The sequence below is a fragment of the Telopea speciosissima genome, chromosome 2, assembly GCF_018873765.1.
Source record: "Telopea speciosissima isolate NSW1024214 ecotype Mountain lineage chromosome 2, Tspe_v1, whole genome shotgun sequence".
Taxonomy (NCBI): domain Eukaryota; kingdom Viridiplantae; phylum Streptophyta; class Magnoliopsida; order Proteales; family Proteaceae; genus Telopea; species Telopea speciosissima.
Genome location: NC_057917.1, coordinates 74,159,104 through 74,180,003, shown reverse-complemented (window position 1 = coordinate 74,180,003; position 20,900 = coordinate 74,159,104). Strand labels below are relative to the sequence as shown.

Sequence of the window (20,900 nt, the reverse complement as noted above, 5' to 3'; positions counted from 1 at the left end):
TGTGTGACACCAATACCTTTCAGCCATTAACTTAACTCAAAATAAATTTCAATAAATGGTTGACATTAATCAAATGGAATCCATTTAGATTCCTTAATATTTGCATTGCATTTTTTTTTTCTTCCAACTTTTCTTATTTTGATATTCCCCTTAACTAAGATCTGGATTCCATTTATTATGTTCTTCTGTTGCATATTCTTGTAACATCTAAAATTGCCAATTGGGGATTCCTTTATTGTCTTTGAAAGTGGCGGTAAAGTCTAGACCAACAGTGAAGAGATTTGTAAGTTCTCTTGCTCTTTCAGGTTTATGCAATTTTTCCCTTTTAATTGGGTGGAATCTTCGCTTCTTACTCTGGCCTTCTCATAAGAAATCCTTTACTAGCTTCTTAATCCTTTCGTTGCTTACTTATGTTGCTTTCAAGTTGTTCGGCGTATCTTTCACAATACTTTCACTTGGTACCCATTTGATGCTTTCTTGACAGTTTTATCCTATTGTGTAGTGCACCTTCATCATTTAAATATCAATTCAGAAGCGAATTTCTACTATTGTATAAATATCTCCAAGTTGTTCCTAAAGGCATGGCAACCCATGCTTCATGTTCTTCAATATTCAGAAATTCCATTGATGTGCCTCCTATAATTGTTGCTTTTTAATTCTTGCTGATGCATACTTATGTTTGGGATTACGCAAGAGATATTAATTTGGAATGTTTATTCAGATCAATAGAATATATCTGTCAAAGAACTCTAGAGTTGTTAGACCTATTGTCTCACTAGAAACTCCTACACTCCTCACAATTATCTACTTGATACTGTTATTTGAACTTTGAAAGTAGTCCATGAATGGCAAGCTATCTTAATTTGGAATGTTTATTCAAATAAATAGAATTATGTCAAAGAATTCTAGAGTGTTTACACCTTGTGAAGATGTCCTACTAGAAACTCCTACACTCCTCACAATTATCTAGTTGAGTTGTTTACCAAAAAAAAAAATCATATATGTCGAGGTTGTAGAAAACTCTCAAGATTTGAGGATGGATCTTACTGGTTTGTGAGTAGACAAGGGCAAAACAGATTTTAATGATTGATCGGAATTGGGAATCATAATGTTTCATCAATCTTTAACTTAATATCTAACAGCTTAATTTTGTGGCCTTGATCTCCCTCCAGATCCTCGTATCCTTGGTTGGCGAGTGCTTGAGTTGAAAGAATGTGGAATGACCAAAGAGAAAGCCATTGCTGCTGCTGCTAATGTAGGTATAAATCCATTCATAAAGCTTTGATTGTTTTGTTTTAGAACCGACTGTCAGCAAAGAATCAAACATATAAACAACTGACTTAATTTGAACGTCTTCAAGGAAACAAGCCACCACCAAATCCATATCTGAGTACCATTAAAGAGATACAGACTGAAGAGAGCCATTTCTTCAATCCCTTGAGGCCTTGACAAACCAAAATCAAACCGAGAAACTGAAACCCAATCATTTGACACCCTTAAATCTGTGTGACAAGCTTCTGGTGCAAGGGCTATGGGTCTTCTTTTTTGAGTGTCAGAGTGATTTTTTTTCTCCCTTGGGCTGGGTTAAGGCAGCTATGTCCCCCCCTTGTATTTGGCTTTTATTTCCACTTTATTTAATAAATTTTTAGGGGCCTCCCCGGGTCCCAGATAATATTCGGGGTATAAAAAAAAATCAAAAACAGAAAAAAATAGATCAGACCTGAATCTAGTTCAGCAGCAAGGGTATGACAATAGTAATATGCTTATATGCATTTGCCAAAAAAAATTAAAAAATACAATAATAATATGCCCCCAAAACAGTGAATGCAATCCAATGGTTGGATTGGCAACCACAGCAGGCCTACAGTGTATAGCAGTTTGCTGGCAAATTTAGAAACTATATGTAACTCTTAAACCCTAAGCTAGGATACCCTCCAATTTATACCCACATGGTAGATTCCATCTGAACGCGTTACAGGCGCTCTCGTACGAGAATCTGATCCCTTCCCAACTAATATCTAGGATAGAGGTTACAAAACTAAGCCCAAAATAGAAACTAATGGCTAAGTATAGTTAACTAGCAACAACAATCGATGGAAGATTCAGTTGAAGCCAAAACTCATGTTGAGGGGAGGGACTGGCAGGCTCTAAATGACTTAAAGAAATCAGCCACACACTTGATGGCTGGATGTGATGCAATGCTCATGCCTAGATATTTATTCTTTGATCTTTCTTTAAATATGAAACTTGAATGACTGGCTTGCTGAAAACCAATCCTGGCCACTTGAAGATGATGTTTAGTCATTGTAGGGAACTATGGTTCGTTTAAGGCTGGGAAATTAAAGGAAACTACTTAAATTTCTTACCATTTTTAGTAATGATACATTTTACATGTAATTTTTCTTTTATATTTTAAACCAAAGGGAATAAGATGCCAAGTAAAGGTGAATTTAATAACTAAATATGGAATGATTTGGACTTGGGGGGTAATGATCACAAAAGTTTCTTTTTTAAGTATGAAAATTTCACTTTCCTTCCCTTTCCTTTAATACCCCTTGCAACCATGGTTCTAGTGCACGGTATTAGATCGGGTATCGGTCATTTGCAAAACCGATACGATATCGATACGGAATCAGAATGGATCAATCATATCGAACAAAATTACCCTTAAATCTCCTCAAAAAGTAGATTTCTTGACCATTTTACCCACCTTGTCCGTACCGTGTCACTGATACGGTATGGAATCGGTTACATACAAAATCGATACGATATCGATATTTAGAACTATGCTTGCAACCAAATGAACCCTAAGGAATCACACAGTTGAAAGAGGTTTAAAAAAAAAAAAAGAAAGGCACAGTTATGCAAGACATGAATCAATATCAAATTGTAAACAACCATTAGCTCGGTTGGCTGGTGGCATTGCAAGTTGGTGCATGTCCCCAAAGAGGTCAGGGGTTCGACTCTCTTGGATTGCATATTGTGCCTAAAAAAGCATCTTAGGCTTGTCTTAGCCTTCCCCTTAGGTTGTAGTTGCCCTATGGGCCCTTAAGTAGGATGGACCAAAAAATCAATATCAAATCTTTAACAAAATCTTTGTTAATCCAGAAAAATGAAAATAAAATAGGTGAATTTAATTAGTGGGATATATAGGATTAAAGAGAGGCCACTCAATTCAACTCAGGCCAGGGTTCCGATTTTCAATTACCCCGCCGCCCTTCTTCTTGTTTATCTTCGTTCGATCGTCTTCTGCTGCTTTTCTCTTTCCTACTGTTACCGGCCACTCCCTGCACCCTTGATTGAGCCTAATCAGAGTCTCGGCGTGAGTAAATGCTGGGAACGTAGGTGGAAGTCCAAGAATTCCAAGAATCCCTTTTGTCGTCTTGGTCCTGGTGTTGTACAAAATTAGCTGTCTACCATCTTTCTCAAACAGAATTTGATCATCATCATCGTTCCAGAATTCAATTGGTGTCCACGCCCAACCGTATAATGGTGGAAAGTAGGAACCATGCGAGTGAGAATTGAAAACGATTAGTTGTTTAGTCCAAGACTCCTTGACACCATATTCCTTCATCACCCAAATCTCAAAAGTTATCAAAGAAAACAGTAAGGCATCCTCCCATCACCGAAATATCTCTTCTGTAACGTACTTTTTCAGGGGGGGGGTGGTGGCGGCGGCGGCGGTAACTCTCTAAACACCTCATGTACTAGATCAAACCAGTATATCTTACCAAAACCTACCATCCAATGAATAGAAGCATTGACTACTGGCGTTTTTCGTGATTCTGGAAATTTAAATAGAAATAGTTCTGCGAATATCATAAAATATTTCAGAGGGAGAATGTGAATGTGGTGGAAGCTTCTTGAGTTCTCGAGTGGCTGGATTCAACAGGTATACGGGGTCACTGTAATTAACCATTCGATACCCTTCTGAAAACGAAAAGCATAACAACCCATTGTACGAATCCACGACTTTGATATGACGCTGGCAGCAATTATTCCCTCCCCCCAATTCCAATTCCAATTCCAATTCCAATTCGGATTCGGTAGAAGAAGTTGTTGAGAAGAAAGGCATAATATCAAGATCATCAAAGAGTTTGTGACATGAATTGTCTACTACTGTGTAAAAGTTATTTTTATGATCATCAATTAATATGAGAGAAGAAGGCCGGTTTTTCTCTATGGATCGATTGTGGTACATAGAGATGAAGGAAAAATCACAAATCAAACATCGCCAATCTTGGGAAGCACACCTGAATCGAAGCAGGGACTTCACGGGTAACCTTAAGAGGATCTCCTTGATTATGTCCAGTGGAAGATTCGCCATCTCAACCATCTTTTTCTTCTTCTCCTTCTCTAAGACTCGACTCAAAGGAGGAGGAGGAGGGGTTTTTCTAGGGTTTTTTTCTCGGTGGAGGGATCGATCAGGGAATCTCCTTATTTTTTGGTAGGAATTCTGGATTTACTATATAACTGAACTGACGACGACGGTATATATATTTCAAATTGGTGGGAAAAGGGATATCCTCTACCGATCGATAAGGAAGGAAGGAAGGGAGGGTGGTAGACTTAGACTGGCAGTCAATCACTCAATCCCAATCTCATCCTCCTCTTTTTTTCTTTTTTTTTGTTTGTTTCTTGGTTAAAGAAATCTCATCGTCCTTTTGACGCCAATTAATTCAATTCCTTGTGGTTCGGTTCAGCTTGTTCTTGGGTCAGATGGGTTGCTTCATGGTTCGTTGTAGGTGATTTCAATGCAACCTTACAATCGCATGAGAAGAGAGGGCCTGGTAGATTCAATATTGGTTCGACGGCAGAGTATCAAGCTAATCTATCCTGTGGTTTGATTTCAATCCCCCTTGCTCGCAGGGTAAGAAGTTTACTTGGACCAACAATAGCCGCAGGGGAAATATGGCAGCGGTGTTAATTGGATCGTAGTTTTTGTAACGACATTAATGGTGTAATTATTTCTAGGACTACTCCCAGCGTGTCCTATAACAATCTTGTTCTGACCATGCCCCCTTGGTGATCATCTCAGAGGCTATCTCCTAACTTGTAAACGTGTCACTTTGACAAATTTTGGAGTGATCATGATGGTTTCTTGCATCTCCTGTTTATCTCATAAGCTAAAAAGGTTGAAACTGGTGTTGAGGTCTTGGGCAAAGTTGGCTATCCCTGACATTGATCTCGAGTTGGAGGTTGCCAAGGTAGAGCTAGATTCTGTTGAAGGAGAAATTGAGCAACAGGGGATGAGTGATGCTCTATTTGCTAAGGAAGATGCCACGACTCAGTAATTCTATAATCAAATAAATAAGTCATAATGTACGTAGTTTTACTCTCGCTTCACGGAGAGGTTGTTTCTCGATTCAATCCCACGACCACTAGGTCTGCCCTTTTAATAATCAAATAAACAAACAAATTTTAAAACACTCAAGAAGTAATAAGGGGATAAGAGAAACAAACAAACAAATGAGAAAAAAAAAAAAAAAAAAAAGAAATTTAGAGTGGTTCTGGTAACTGGTAACTTCCCTACGTCTAGGGGTGTCAACCGGTCGGGCTCGGTCGGGCCTAGCCGGGCCTCACCAATTGTGCAGGTTGCACCGTGTCCGACCATTTAAGTATTCGGTCCGGGCCATGTCGGGCTCGATCGGGGTTCGGTCGGTGTCGGTCTTTAATCGGGTACTAAAATCGGGCTTTAATCGGGTCTTAACCGGGTTGTGGGCCTGTTTAACTCTTCATCGGGCCTTACCCGGTTCTTAATCGGGCCTTTACAGAATTAAATTCCTACTTCAAAAAATAAAGCGAAAAGAAATGGGTTTCCACCAAAACACATTCAAGACCCAAATCCAAACCCAATTTTTCAAACCATAATCTTTTCCTGAACTTATGTTTATTAGTTTCTACCAATAAAAAGGAAGAACTTATGTTTATTAGTTTTTATTTACTGATTTGTTTCTTTTTGTAATTATAATTAACTCAAATTTATGAAGTGCTTATGCTTATCAGCTCAATCATCATTGACGGTACTGGGTTCGTCCTGCTATTTGTTTTCTCTTTGGAGCAAGAACACCCCCAGCCCTTTTTGTATATGTCTGATTCTGATTCTATGAAATGAGAAGCTTAATGGAGAAGAATATAAACATTTTTTTGAGTTAAGGAAACCCATCAATTGAATTGCCCATTTAGTTTGGGCTTAATGAGCTAATCATTTTAAGGAGTTAAATAGGAAAAGAGAGAGGGTTATCAGGTGGGCAAAATGGATTAATGGAGGGTGGTTTGCTTAAAGGGTCGGGCTAGGTCGGGCTGTAGCTGGGCGGGCTAGGTCGGGCTTGAAAACGGTTGGTCCGGTCGGGCACCCGACGGGCTAGGACCCCACATCGGGACCACCCTATTATTAAACTAAGCCCGACACATTGAAGAATCGGTCCGATCCGTGTCGGGCTTTAACCGGGCGGGCTCGATCGGGCCTGCCGGGCCGGGCCTGGAATTGACACCCCTACCTACGTCCACTACCAAGGCTACACAAACATTTGAAATTCTTCTTCCCAAAAAAAAAAAACACTTAGATTTCCACCACTCTCAATTATTTATCAAAAAAAATTCTATTTTCCAAGGTAGCAATCAAACCTTTTTTGGCTCCGTTTGGTTGCAAAGGAAATTAAAGGGAAGAGAAGGAAAAATTTTCAAACCTAAAAAAAAAACATTTGTAATCATTACCCCATATGATTGTATAAACTACTTAAATTTCTTACCATATCTAGTAATGATATATTTTACATGTAATATTTATTTTAGATTTTAAACTAAAGGGAATTGGATGCAAAGTAAAGTGGAATTTAATAACCAAATATGGAATGATTTGAAGTTAGTTTGATATTGTCACATAGGATAATGATTACACAAATTTTTTTTTTAAGTATAAAAATTTCACTTCCCTTCCCTTTAATTCCCCTTGCAATCAAACGGAGCCTTTATATTAAGAATCATTCATATGCCCTCTCATAGTGTTGGCAAATTCCATTTCTATTTTTAGCCATCCGTTTCTTTTAGGGAAATTTCATTTTATTTTTACTTTGGATTTTTTTTATTATTATTTTTTTTTCTTCTTGTAGAAGTGACTTTGGATTTTTCGAAGCTATATAATTTGCTACTTGGCCAACTCCAATTCAATTTTTACCTGGTTTATTATCAAAACTATATCAAGCCTAACCTAATGTAATATTTTCAGTTTCTTTAATAATATTTCTTTTTCCCATAAACGAAACAAAAACTCCAAGTCAATTTGACATAATAGTCCTTGCGGCCTTCCTATTCACAAAAATTCGGCTCTATTTTATATATCAGATGCCAAGTCAAACCGAGTCCGACCAATTTGACACCCATAGATTTCGGAGGGAATTTTGAGTTAGAATGGCAGAACAGAATTCATGTGATTATCATCTTCTTTTAGTTCTTACCCCACCCCCACCAAAATCTAAGGAGCGGTGTTTTAGTAATTATCCAACTAAAAAAAAAAGCCCTACGTTCTAGTGGGATTAAATGAAAAAGGTGACGTGGCGAAAAGACCCATACCAGCTTTCTGGCACGCCAATTCAAATAATCACCTGTCAAAGCGAACGCAGAAAGGACCGGAATCTAAGCCCCTGTCTCCGTCTAAGAAAACAACCGTGTACGAATAACGTTTCATCCAACCAAAAAATATTTTTTAAAACAAAAACCCAAAAGATTATGACCGTTACAGGCGCACTGAGCCTCGGGCAGTCTCTCTGTATGTCTCAGTTGAATTGAATCACCGATTGAAGGACTGAAAGGTAATGGTGAGCAGCAGACTAGCAGAGTACTGTCTCTCTCTCTCTGATTTTCTTTTCTTCCATCCACTCTTTCTTGTCTAAGTCTTCACACACTGCATAGAATTCATCAATGGCAGATCCTTTACTCCTTAAGACAAGTAGAAGCTTAAATGGGTCCCACATAACCCACCCAATCAGATAAAAAACAAATCCCATTTGAATCATCATTCATCCATCTGATAATAATTCCCATTTCCCACCAATTGTCTAATTCAAGGTGGGTTCTGAACTTTGAAACCATTCATGGCTGGAATCAGTTTTTGGGAAATACCCTTCTCCTGAACTCACTCTCTTTGAGTTGTTTCTTTTCAGGTTGAATTGAATCTTCCTCAGTCCTCACCCCAACCTCATAATTCCCTCTGGGATTTAATTATTTGGACAAGTTTAATGGATCATCAAGACAACCAGTAAATCCAATTAAATTGGAGGATAAGTTTCCACCATGTTGCCTAAGATAGAAGCAAAAGAACACAGAAAAGTAATCATCTTCTGCAAATCTGAATCAAGGACAAAAAAATAAAAAATAAAAAAAAAAAGGGTAAAAAGAAGATGGAATAAGCATAATTCTACCACATGAAAAGCAACCCATTACTGCAAAAATATAAAAGGATTAAATTATTTTAATAACTAATATAGAAAAGAAAGTTTAACAAAAGAGCTATTGAAGAGTCCATTTCCAGCCAAAGAACAGTAAAAATGTGATTGAAAGAACAAGGAGAGCAAAGAAAGAGAATTAAAAAAAAAAAAAAACGACAGGAAACCCCATTGAACCCTGAAACATATCTGTACATGAAGAATTTCTCCCCCCCCCCCCCCCACCCCCTTCTTTTTTTTCTTCTTTTTCCTTTCCCCTTTTCTGGTTACTGCAAACAAATCCCAGATGGATGGAGGGCAACTCTCAACATCATTCAATAGCTATGGCTTCTAAGAACCAACACTTTAAAAAACCCATTCCCCAATCTGATTGCTCTATCAAGGCTATCTCTTTTAACAAAATCTATAATGCATGTCGACTTTCGATTAATTCTAAAGAAAGCTTCAGATCTCAGAGGCAAGGAGACTATTTCACTCAGATCAGGTTGTGATTTGAGTCCTGCCCCCATGAGATCTCTCAGTTGTATTACTTTCTGATGCCGCTACATTGCTTTCCACATCAGTCGAGCCAGAATTCTCCTTCATGGATTCAATTTCCATGCTAGTTGTCTGACTCCTCCTGTTCCTCCGATCCTGCAGAAAGAAAATTTGTAGAAGTATGCAAAATGAGCTTCTAGGTTAAAAGAACCCCCCCCCCCTATTGGTTTAAAGAGAAACAGATAAGCAGTAGAATAGAAGATTGGCACCTCACGAGATGGAAATTCATCAGCTTCAAGCATTCGAACAACCTGACTCATTTTAGGTCTTTTCTCTGAGTCAGGATCAACACATCTCAGCGCAACCAGAAGGGCACGCTTTAGAACCCGGGTTGTGGGTTTAACTTCAAGGCTTGGGTCAACAACTTCTTCTGCTCTCCTAGTGCCCACCATCGTCTTAAGCCACTCAACAAGATTGACCTGCCACAAGCATACGTAGGGGTACTTAATCGCTTTCCTTGCAAACTTAAAACATTAATTTTCTCAAATAAGACTAGGGACCAGTTGAGTATCAATTAGAGCCTATAGTGGAATACCTCATTTGCCGCCCGACTATAATCCACAGGATCCCTGCCTGTAACTGCTTCTAGCAGCAGGACACCAAAACTGTAGACATCACTTTTCTCATTTAACAAACCAGTATTTGCATATTCAGGTGCCACATACCTGAAAACAAGTATGAGAGACTGGCATTTAATATTCGACCAAAAGATTGTGTCCAACATTGGCCAACATCTCAAAACAACAGAAAGAACACAACCAAACATACAAGAATCTATGAAAAGGGAAGTAAGTTAATTATGCAGGCATACCCAAACGTCCCCATTACTCTGGTGGTGATATGACTTTTTCCTGAACCCAAAAGTTTGGCCAATCCGAAATCGGAAATCTTGGCATTGAATTCCTCATCAATCAAGATATTACTCGATTTTATGTCACGGTGAACGACTTTTGGTTCTATTGCTTCATGCAGATAAGCAAGCCTGCAAATCATTTTACCACAAACATAAAATCACTTCAGCAAAATGTTCAAAGCTTCAAAGCTGGACAAATATATCTTTAGTTCTTTATACATATTATACATATGTGGAAAGGAAGATCGAAAAACAGATTTGAGCCGGGAGAATGACTTACGCCTTAGCAGTCCCAAGGATGACGTTCATGCGAGCCTCCCAACCAAGGGATCCCCGTTGGCGCAAAGCCCCATGAAGCCACTGCTCTAAGTTGCCATTGTTCACATACTCGTACACAAGCATTCTATGACATAATAGTATGAATCCATTAGAATAATTACCAAGGCAGATTGAATAAAAAAAGAGTTCCACAGGGAAGGAAACCTATGCATAGCATGAAAAGGAATCATAAAAATGAATAGAAGAAGGAGAGAGAGAGAGAGAGAGAGAGAGAGAGACCTTCTCTGTCACAGTTTAGAGAGAAGAAAAGAGGCAGCTGCATTTCTGTTATTGGAAGGATTAAGAAATGAAGGAAAAAAAGGAGTGGGTGATGGATATATATATATATATATATATATATATATATAGAGAGAGAGAGAGAGAGAGAACAGCACTGCCTTTCCTTGTTTACACACTCAACCTACTCCAAAATCAGAAGAGATTAAGGCAGCAGGAATGTAAATCATAAACGAATCTTACCTGTGAACGCCTTCCACGCAGTATCCAAGAAGGCGCACAAGATTTTTATGCCGAACATGGCCAATGGCCTCCACTTCAACCCTGAATTCCTTCTCTGCCTGCCCCCTATGATCCAATTCAGAAAATAATCATAAAGGATAAATGAATAACCGTCAAAGGGTTGAAACCAATGTCAAATAGTGGCAAAGCAATTGAGAGTATCCTTACAGATTGTTAAGGAGCTTCTTCACTGCAACATCAGTTCCATTGATCAAACGGCCCTTGTAAACAACCCCATATCCACCCTCCCCAAGAACATTTTCAGGCGCAAAGCGATTTGTTGCAAATTCAAGATCCCTAAGAGTAAACCAATGACCCCAACCAAGATGTGAGAACTCAGGCAAACCAATTAAAGGAGAAGCTGATGCAATTCCATATGAAGGCTGCTTGCGACCAGTCCCAGAACTTCCTTCTTCCCATGACTGTGAGCTACAACCTTTCTCAAGCTGATAAACTGAGCTGCACTGGCTGATGTTATCTGCCTCACTAGATTTGCTCATGCCCAAATGAACTAACATTTTCTCTGAATCTTTGTCACTTGATTTATCATGGACTGTAAGGACTAAACCTTGATCATGGAAATTCTGAGCCCCAACCCTGTCAACTTTGATTTCCTTCGAGACACTGGGTATTTGGGAAAGGGAAAACTTGTCTAGGGTCCTTGACTTTCTCCGAGCAACCCATATAGACAGGATTAACAGAACCAACAAGATAAATGCACCAACGCCTATACAAATCCAAACCCATAGTTCTAAACTCAAATATTTCTTTGACAATTGAGTACTCAGAGAGCTCTCGGATGACATTTTTGATTATCAGGATACAGAAGGAAGGAAAATGCCTATATGTAGTGCTCAGGAACTGTCCAGTAAATGTCATGGGCTGCAACACCGATCCAACCCCACCTGAAATACCAAAAAATTAGGGTAATATAAGTTTCTCTCTGGAGTCTGGACATCTTCACCCATCATCGATCTAAAACTTTCTGGACGGTTTCAGAGTTGATGGTATAAGTAAACTCATATATATCCCATATTGGAATGCCTTGGGAAACAAGCTAGAACAAATTATCCAAGTCACCCATCACATTCAAAGCATCTTCATCTAAAATTAATACTCAGGCCCTAATCCAGGAAAAAGCCAAGAAAATACTAAGTACCCATTTAACAAAAAACAATTCCCTACTCAACTCACTTCACAAAAGAAAATGAAAAAGCAACGAGAATCCCATACGTCTCTTCAAGAAGTTCAAATCCAGAGTTCCATGAGAAAACAAAGATAACCAAAAAAAATCCCATTTGGGGTTTCAGCCATTTCAGAAATTAAGGAAACCCCGTTACCATCCGAGCCATACCCACAATGTATTCATCATAAAAGGGATGAACAAACAATATCAAAACCCTGCACTAACACCCTTAAACAAAAATACAAGTTTCTAAAAAAAGTGAGAACCAAAAATTAGACAGCAATATATTGTCCAAGGTAACAGATTAAAATGTGGATCCACCAAAAAAATAATTAAAATAAAAAAGAAGTACCATTTGTGGGGATCTAACGCCCGTGATCTTCCACTTTGAGACCTAGCAGAAGCAAGAACAGGCCTGCTCTTGAACTTTTCAACCAACAGAGTTTCGATAGGCATAGATAGGGAGATTTCGACCAGAACTAACGCAACCTCAAAAGCCCAAAAATGGAATTTGCAGAGGAGTAGTTTAGAAGTAGGGCTTCTGAACAGAGGTGGGCCAAAAACCAAATAAAAGAAAAACAAACTAAGGCCGGACAAAAACCCAATCTTTGAGCAATAGATGAAGAGGAAGAGTAATCTAGAACTTTAGAGGGCTATAAAAGCAAAGGTTGGTGAAATGGTTGGTGGGGTTTCTTCTTTCTGGATGAATGAGGGTACCTTGGAAAGCCGGAAAAAAAAGAAAGCTTGGTTTGCAATGGAGGAAAACCAGAGGGGAAGAGAGAGAAAGTGAGAAACAGTAAAATAGAAGTAAAGCAGCAGAACTCGCATTTATAGCCTGCAAGAGAAAATGTAGGGAAAGATTCAAAAATTAAAAGAAGAGATATTAAAGGATTGAGGTGATGAGTAAGGTCTGATACACTTTAGCTGAGGAGAAAGAAAGAAAGAGAGAGAGAGAGAGGAGAGGTCAACCCAAGGAACCCAACTGTCCAACACTAAAACAGCACAGAGAAAGCCCAAATCTAGCTTGCAATCTTGCATGCTCGTTAGGCACATTTACTAAACTACCCTTACATCACTCTTCTGCCGTTACAGCGCCACCCACTAAATTACTACTCTAAAAAGATGATAAAAGCATACAATAATCCCAGTTCGTCATCATCATCATCATAATCTTTAGGGGAGACCATTCTCTTTGGGGGAGCGTGCCCTCTGCGACTTGTGGGGACCAATGGAAGGAAATATAGAGGCATCTTGGGGCAGGATTTATGTGTTTCACAAAAGGTTGGGTGGTCATTTTGTCCTCCTTCCCCTGTGTTTGGCATTGCGCGTTGAGTTACTCTCCCCCCCTCTCCTCACAAGGATTTCTGCCTTTCATAGAAGGAGACAGAGAAGTAGTTGTATTATGCAAATGCAAACCAGGGCAGGGATTTAGGAAATGATGTAGGCCGATATCGATACCAATACCTGACTGATATCTGGTAATATGATGCGAACAAAGGGTAAAATGGTCAAATTATAATATAAAATAGATTTTTGTAAGGGCAAAAACTTCTTATCCCAAAGATTGAGCAAGAACAGATCTAATAAGAAAAAGATTTATGTGAGAGAAAATCTCAATAATTACATCCAATCAAAAATTACACGAAAGTTACCCCTTATTTATGGGGATTTAGTCGTCATCACAAAGATTTGGATCCTGGGGTTGCCTTACATTGTTGAATTTTAAATTTAATTCGCCTACCAACCATTGGATTAGCATGAAATTCATGTGGCAACCTGTGAGTTGAGCGCAGCACCATAGTCGCTTAACTCTAGGCCACAGAGGATCCAAATCCATCCCTTTTCCACTCAATCCAAAAACAAGATATATATTACATGTATTATGCATATGATTTATAATAAATTGAATCGGTATCAATATTGATTTTGGAAAACTATAATTCAGTGAGCTACAAATACTAATGTTTACACATAATGCTAGTGTGGATGGATTTAGCTTTAGAAACCAATCAACATTTCAATTGATCGTATCCCGAATAATCCTATTGTTATAGTCATGATCCAGATCATGTTAGGATTGATAAAACAATCTATTTTTTGGGAGAACGTTATTGTGGGGGAGCGCAGGGATCACACACGCACGATAATCAATGAGAGCATACACTGGCATCTTGGGAGCGAAAAATCTGTCTTTCATGGAGGCGAGGAGGTCATTTCGCCTCCCACTGTGTCTTGGCGTGGCCTACACCGCCGGAGAACATTTTCTCCTACTTTTTATATGTTAAGTTATGATTAAGCTTCTAAATTGGTCATTTACTTAAAGGTTAAACAGCCAGGATAAAAACTTAGTTTGAGGGAAAACTCATACCCACCTAATCCTCATATTTTTTTTGGTCAATTAGTGTTCCAATTATCCAATAAGCACATAGTTGAAATGACTAATCACCTGCCATGTAAGTGGGACCCATTGCTTGGTAATATTTTACAAAATCCTTCTTTAAACAATTAAAGGTGTGATGTGTCTAGAAATGAACTCTTTCATCTTGTGGTAATTTATTATTCAATTCAAGTTCGTTAGAGCTTATCTGGTTTTCATTGTCATTGAAGGATTTTGCCTAGGAAAAGGACATTTGTAGTTGCTGAGTATCAAGTACAAACGGCTCTCTTAAGGATACTTTTGTTAATTTGCTAAAATATTTGACTAATCCAAAACCTAACCATCCAACCTTTATAAGACAAAGTCGATAATGCCCCGCCCCCAAACCACCACCTCTTTTGTGATTGTGTGATGCCCTCTCAAGTCTCAACATCAGTCGAAGGTATCAATCCAAAATTTAACCATCCAAACCTTATAAGATAAAGTCGATAATGCCCCCCACCCCCCCCCCCAAAAAAAAAAAAACCTCTTGTGCGATTGAGTGATGCCCTCTCAACATCAATCAAAGGTCTCGATCAAGAAATTCTCTCAATCCAAGATTGAAAAAAGAAAATTCCATCTGAGAGTACCACGGTTGGTTATACTGAGATTATCATTGTTAACGAATATAAGTTTCTTTGTTCATGTAAGGAGGGGTAATAATGGTATCACACATCAAAATTAAATATTCTTTTACCATACAATATGGTTAGATTATATAATAAAAATCTTTTGTTTTATTTACTCACAGTCAAATTGTGTGGGCAATAAAAAGGTAGTCACAAATTCTTGGTTACATGGAGAATAGGCCAAAAGAGAATATGAGAGAGAAGGGTTATGCAGTTTTTTTTTCTTCTTCTTTCATTAAAGGGGTGGAGAGAGAGAGACATCTCAATAAACAAATGTGGCTTTCTATGATGTAATTTTAAATTGGGAGGAGATAAAGCCTACATTGGAGAGAGACAAAAGCCTTTGATTAGAAGCATAACTTTTGATTAAATTTTGTCTGAAACAAAACTCTCTCCAAGAGAGAGAGAGAGAGAGAACCAATCAGATATGGAGGTGGCTGTGCCAACTTTTGCAATGCACAAGGTGCTCATAATAGGTCCTCATTATGGCTATGCTTTTGATAATTGAAATCAGATGGAGTCTATAACTTTCTTTGAATCACCAATTATTCTATGTTTGATCATTAATTTTTTATCATTAAAAAGGAAAAAATTAATGAAATTTACTTCTCGTAGTGAGATTCTCAAATTTATTGAAGAAAAAACTTTTTAAAAAATTATAAATTTCAAGAAAATTTTTCTTCTTTCCAATTCCAATTTCAAGGGTTCCAACAAACTCTAGCCTATTATCAATAGTGGCCAGTCCCATGTCCTAAAATAACCACTTTAGAGGTCCCCCCCCCCCCCCCCTCTTTTCCCTCCAAGAGGTCTTGTAGGTTAAATAAGCTGACATAAAATCCTAAATGGTAATTATATCTTCTTCCAAATATCATATCTGATTATAACATTCTAGGCCCACTTAAATGATGGGTCCTAAAATCTTAAAAACTTACACAAGTTTGTGTGTGTGTGCCACATGAAGGACCCTACTACCTTCCCTTTCCCTCCTCAGTCCTCACACAAACTGTCCTTGTTTGATAAATGAACCTTTTTTTTCTATGTCACGAATTTCATCTAACCACCTCTGCTTTTGCTTTTCAGTTCTTACTAATAACTTAAGAAAATGTTTTTCCTGTTTAGGCAACATAGTTTTTTTTCTTTTTTTTTTTTTGGTGCAGTTGTCAAGGGCCTATTTACCAACAGGGCCCCACAAGGAGGCAAGAAAAGAGTCAGAAGACCCACAAGGGATCAATATGGTATCTACATGGGCTCCACTTCTTGGAAAGCAAGTAAATGTGGATTTGGTATCGGTAAGGAGACTTGAACCACCGATCAAGCTCCTGACGCAGTTCCCCCAATGGAGTAGCGAACCACCAGGGCAAACCCTGGATTAACAGCAACAAAGTAGTAATTATATGTCATGACTGGTCACCATCATGATCTTTTCTTAGTAATTAGGTGTAGTCAGGAGTTGGGTTTAATACATGTCTAATAACTATATGTATACACAACTTGATTATGATATATCATATGGGTTCAATTCATCCAATTAGATCAAGGCTAGGGATGAACTTCTAGCTCAGTTGCAACCCCTCCCCCACCCTTCTTAAAATAGTATTATTAGTATAATAATGTAGTAATATTTATGGTCCTTCAGGCCCCTTTGCTGGTCCCTTGTGGGTCCTTATCTGCCTTGTGTATGGCCTAACATCCAAAAAGAGATCATAGGTAGGCATGGTGGGACCATTTAACTTTTGGTACCCCTAGGTAGGAACTAGTTTCACAATTAATTCTATTTTTACAACTGGCAACTCCATAGACCCAGGTTTATTGCCATGAAATGAGGAATTAGCCTCGTATCAAATGAGTTACATCCAACATTAAATTTTATGCTAAATCTTCTATAAATAAAAATTAAAAAAATTATGCTAAATCATCAATTAGCCCTTGATCATATAGTTAATTTCTAGTTAAACCTTGATTCATAGATCATATAAGCCCTGTCTGTTTGCCAGCAAAAACTGGGGTGGAAAAAAAATGGTGAGATAGTTGTGTCTTTTTCCATAGAATTCCCAAAATGATTGTTGTTTGGAATTTTAGATACATGTGGTGGATTTTAACAAGCAACGATCCTTGAATTAAGAATTGTTTATACCTACGTGGTTCCTTATTTCTTCTACCCGACCCCACCCCATCCCACCCCACCCCACCCCTTTCAAAAGTCCCACCAAATTTAGTGGGAGTTTTACACTATTCATGGGAAAAAAACAACATGGATCTACTACATTATTTTTCCCCTAATTTTGTCATCCTTCTCTTTTCGATTTACCCATTCCACTACACATAGGACCCACCCCTTTTTTTATATCAAAGAATGGAGTCAGTTAATTTTTGGTTTATGTTTCATTCATGGGACTCCTAAATGACACCTCTATAGGTGTATCTACAACTTGACACTTTCTTTTAAGAGATTTTCATATTGATACAATTAAGGTGTTAAATAATTTGTAACTTTATTTTTTCGTCCTTATAGTTTGACATAATTTTTTCCAAAGAATGTAATAGTGTCATTTCACATGCATATTCGAAAAGTGTGTATGACAATTATTTAACCTTTTGATAATCATATAATATATCACTTTCAAATTATTTTTGAAAATTCTTTTATACTCCTATTTAAAAACTTTTGAAAATAAGATAAAAGGCAATTAAAAGAAGATGTTAAAGTTTTAAATACACCTATATAGAGGTGTCATTTAGAAACTCTCTTAATTACCCTTTTAGAAAATATCAAGTTCTAAATACACCTATATAGAGGTGTCATTTAGAAACTCTCTTAATTACTCCTTATTGTCATATTTTAAATGGGCTTTTCAAAAATAATTTAAACATGACTTATCATTATATCATTTTCAAAAGGTATCATTATATTAATCGCACATTTTTTGAGTATGCATTTAAAATAATAGCATTGACCCTCATTAGGAAAAAAATGTGATACACTGATATATTCAAAGGGCGAAAATATAAGATTACAAATTATTTGACACGTTCAGGGATGTCAATAAGAAAATCCTATTCTTAAAATTCTATTCACTTCACTAAACACCAACAACTATGAATAATTCTAACTTTCGATTTGTATTCGTTTTTTCGTAACTAATAGCCATCTATTTTATGATAATCAGAGAAAGATACATTTGATCAAATTATATGATCATCTGATCTTGAGGCAAAGTCTAAGCTACAAATAATAGAACTATTTTCTCTAATAAAAAATCCACCCAATTAAGTTCTTGTTTGATCTTAAGTAGAATGAGAGTTGAGGTTGTGCTGGTTATGAAATTTGTTTTAGAATTTCTTTAATTTGTTGGTTTGTGTGTATTCCCCTCAATACCCTATTAAAATACTCCATTCTTGGATGGTTGAACAAGTAGATTTTTCCACTTCAGCACATGACTTTTAAAAATAATTTTAGTCATTTAACTCTGTTTCCACACCTAGCCCATTATCTGACTTTGAAGCTTCATTAGTTTAATAACTAAGATAATCATCACTAATGTTGATTATTTTATGCATATAAAATAATCTAAACTCCATGAAATGATATTTAATAGGTCTTATCCAGTTCAGAATCAAGGTAAACAAGTATTTTTATCTCTTAAAGTATTTTTGAAATCTCATGGTCTTGTCTTTCTAACTAATACAAGACTAGACTTATAGAAAATGGTGTTCATATCATAAAGAATCCATTATGAATGATGAGTCCAAGAAAAGAATCTTTTAATTTTTAAAACTACAATGACAACTTACTGGTAATCTTTCCATTTTCACACTCTAATATGGAAATAAAGAAAAACTCATGCCTCCTCTAGCTAGCTACTCTTAGAAGTAGAGAGGGAGATGATTTTTGTCCTCTATAAAATTTGGTTGCAAGAAATGCCATCACCCCTTCTCCAGCTCATTTTAGGAAAGCCCAAAAGAAGAATTCTTTAATTTTGCATTTTTTTGTATTAAAGAGGGAGGGGGAAACTCCTTGCTTGTTACTTCACATAGTGTATATGAGAGGGATTATTATTCTTTCTGGTTACCTACTCGGAACAGTTGTTCGATTCCTCTCATAGGGTTCATTAATGATGATCTACCCCCTGTCCGAGTGAGGTTAAATCGTCATTTTCACCTCCTTGTAAGAGAAACTGAACAACTATACCAGACGGGAATCCAAACAGAATAAAAATTCGTGTGGGGGAGGGGGTAATGGAAACAAGGCCACCCCCCCCCCCCCTTCCTCAAAAAGAAAGAAACTGTGATGTTTATTTCAAAAGTTTGGTATTAATGTAGCTTTCGGATTTTCAAAGCAAACCTTCATAAACAAGTGGATTCCTGCAAGGACTGAAGAGATTGCAGTTATCTCTCGCATCACCCATTTCAAAGCCTCATACCTCAATTTATAAGGCAATTTGGGTTTATATATGTTGCCATAATTTTAGTGGTTTCTGTTTATCACCATGTCATTGCCATAATACATTTTAAAACCTCTTTTCTCAACACTATATAAGGTGATGTTAGGTTGCAATGTTAATGTTGCCTATCAATAATAGAAGATGAAACCAATGGAAGGCTATCAAAAATATTTCAACAAAAAGCCCACACCAGCATTTCATAGCCTTGGATTCCCATCTTTAATTATCATGTGTGGCATTGTTTTCATTCAAAAAATTGCTTAACCGATGAGGAGACGTGCTATATATAGTTTATTTGCTAAACAACCAAACTTCATAATAGAGGATGTATGAGAAGAAATAGCGGTGCAAGGAACAATATCATCTATATGGGTCCACATGGTTAGATCATGAGAGAGAGAAATAGAAAATAATACAGAACCCCTATGTGAGAGGGAAAATAATGCTCTGATGTTGTGACAATTCTTTTCTCATAAGAAAAGGGAGAGGATTTCCACGATGCTAGTGCGAGAGAAATATGCATGCATGCCACACTAATGGTGCTACAAAAATTGGTATCATTTACAAGGAGTACACATGGTTAGAGTCGGAGAAAAAAACAATAATAAAAGAGCTCACATTATCTATAAATTATTTGAAATGCCACTGGAAAAACCCTACCATCAATTTGCCTAATGTATAAGTTGAATTATCTATTTGCATAAAATAGCACCCATTGTTTCAAAAATTGGAATTGGAATGGTCATCGTTTGATTTGGATTGGAATCGGCCATGATCGAACTTGATCTTAGCAATTTCAAAACAATTAATTCTAGGGTTTTTGGGATCGGTTTACTGGGTTTACAAATTTGAGGACCGATTCTAAGGCTTTTGAGACCGATTTCGATTCAATCCAGATCGGAATAGTCAAGGACCAATTCAACCCCGATTCCAAGTTTAAAATCCAGAGGGGAAAAAACCCTTGATAAGGTTCCCTAGATCAGTCTGACCTCGATTCCAAATTTAAAATCCTTGATAGCACCAATTAGCCTATAGAGGCAAAGATGCCAAGGGGTTTTGTTCTAGTTAAGGTTCCAATCGTCCAGAGTTCAAACCTAAACTGAAACATAGTCAAACCAGGTTGGCTAACCCAAGAGGATTTAAATAGCATGGAAGCACAACTAATGGTATGAGGATTGTAAGATAAGTTATGGAATTGGGCCTTTTATGATTAGGATAAAGGATTATTATTAACCTTCCTAATTTTATTTTAATTTTTTGACTTGTGAGGCTCTAATGGTTGGCAGTTTTATTTTTTGTCAAAGACACAGGTCATGTCTTAAGAGTCTAGACACATGGGGGATGAATCATAGATCGGTGACATGAGCTAGGTTCTCAGATTTTCTGGTTATCTGAATCATCTCATAAATCATTATAGGGATTTGTAGAAAACAAATGAGGCTGACCAATTATAGGGATTTATTAAATGTCTTGGCTAATTTTCTCCAATTTTGGCCCATTTTCATGTGGATTTAAGTTTTTATTAACCGTTGGTGATTTGACGCTATGATTTAATT

General features: G+C 37.3%; 1 protein-coding gene across 1 annotated transcript; it reads right to left on the bottom strand.

The window, feature by feature from the left end:
- Positions 1-8,918: 8,918 nt before the first annotated feature.
- On the bottom strand, positions 8,919-12,761 carry LOC122652588 (probable receptor-like protein kinase At2g42960). The gene is made up of 8 exons (XM_043846376.1): positions 12,210-12,761; positions 10,840-11,576; positions 10,633-10,737; positions 10,115-10,237; positions 9,793-9,963; positions 9,517-9,646; positions 9,191-9,400; positions 8,919-9,077 (listed from the first exon to the last, which is right to left on the bottom strand). The coding sequence occupies exons 2-8, from the start codon at positions 11,475-11,477 to the stop codon at positions 8,925-8,927; spliced, it is 1,530 nt and encodes a 509-aa protein (XP_043702311.1). The 5' UTR covers positions 11,478-11,576; positions 12,210-12,761; the 3' UTR covers positions 8,919-8,924.
- Positions 12,762-20,900: the final 8,139 nt, after the last annotated feature.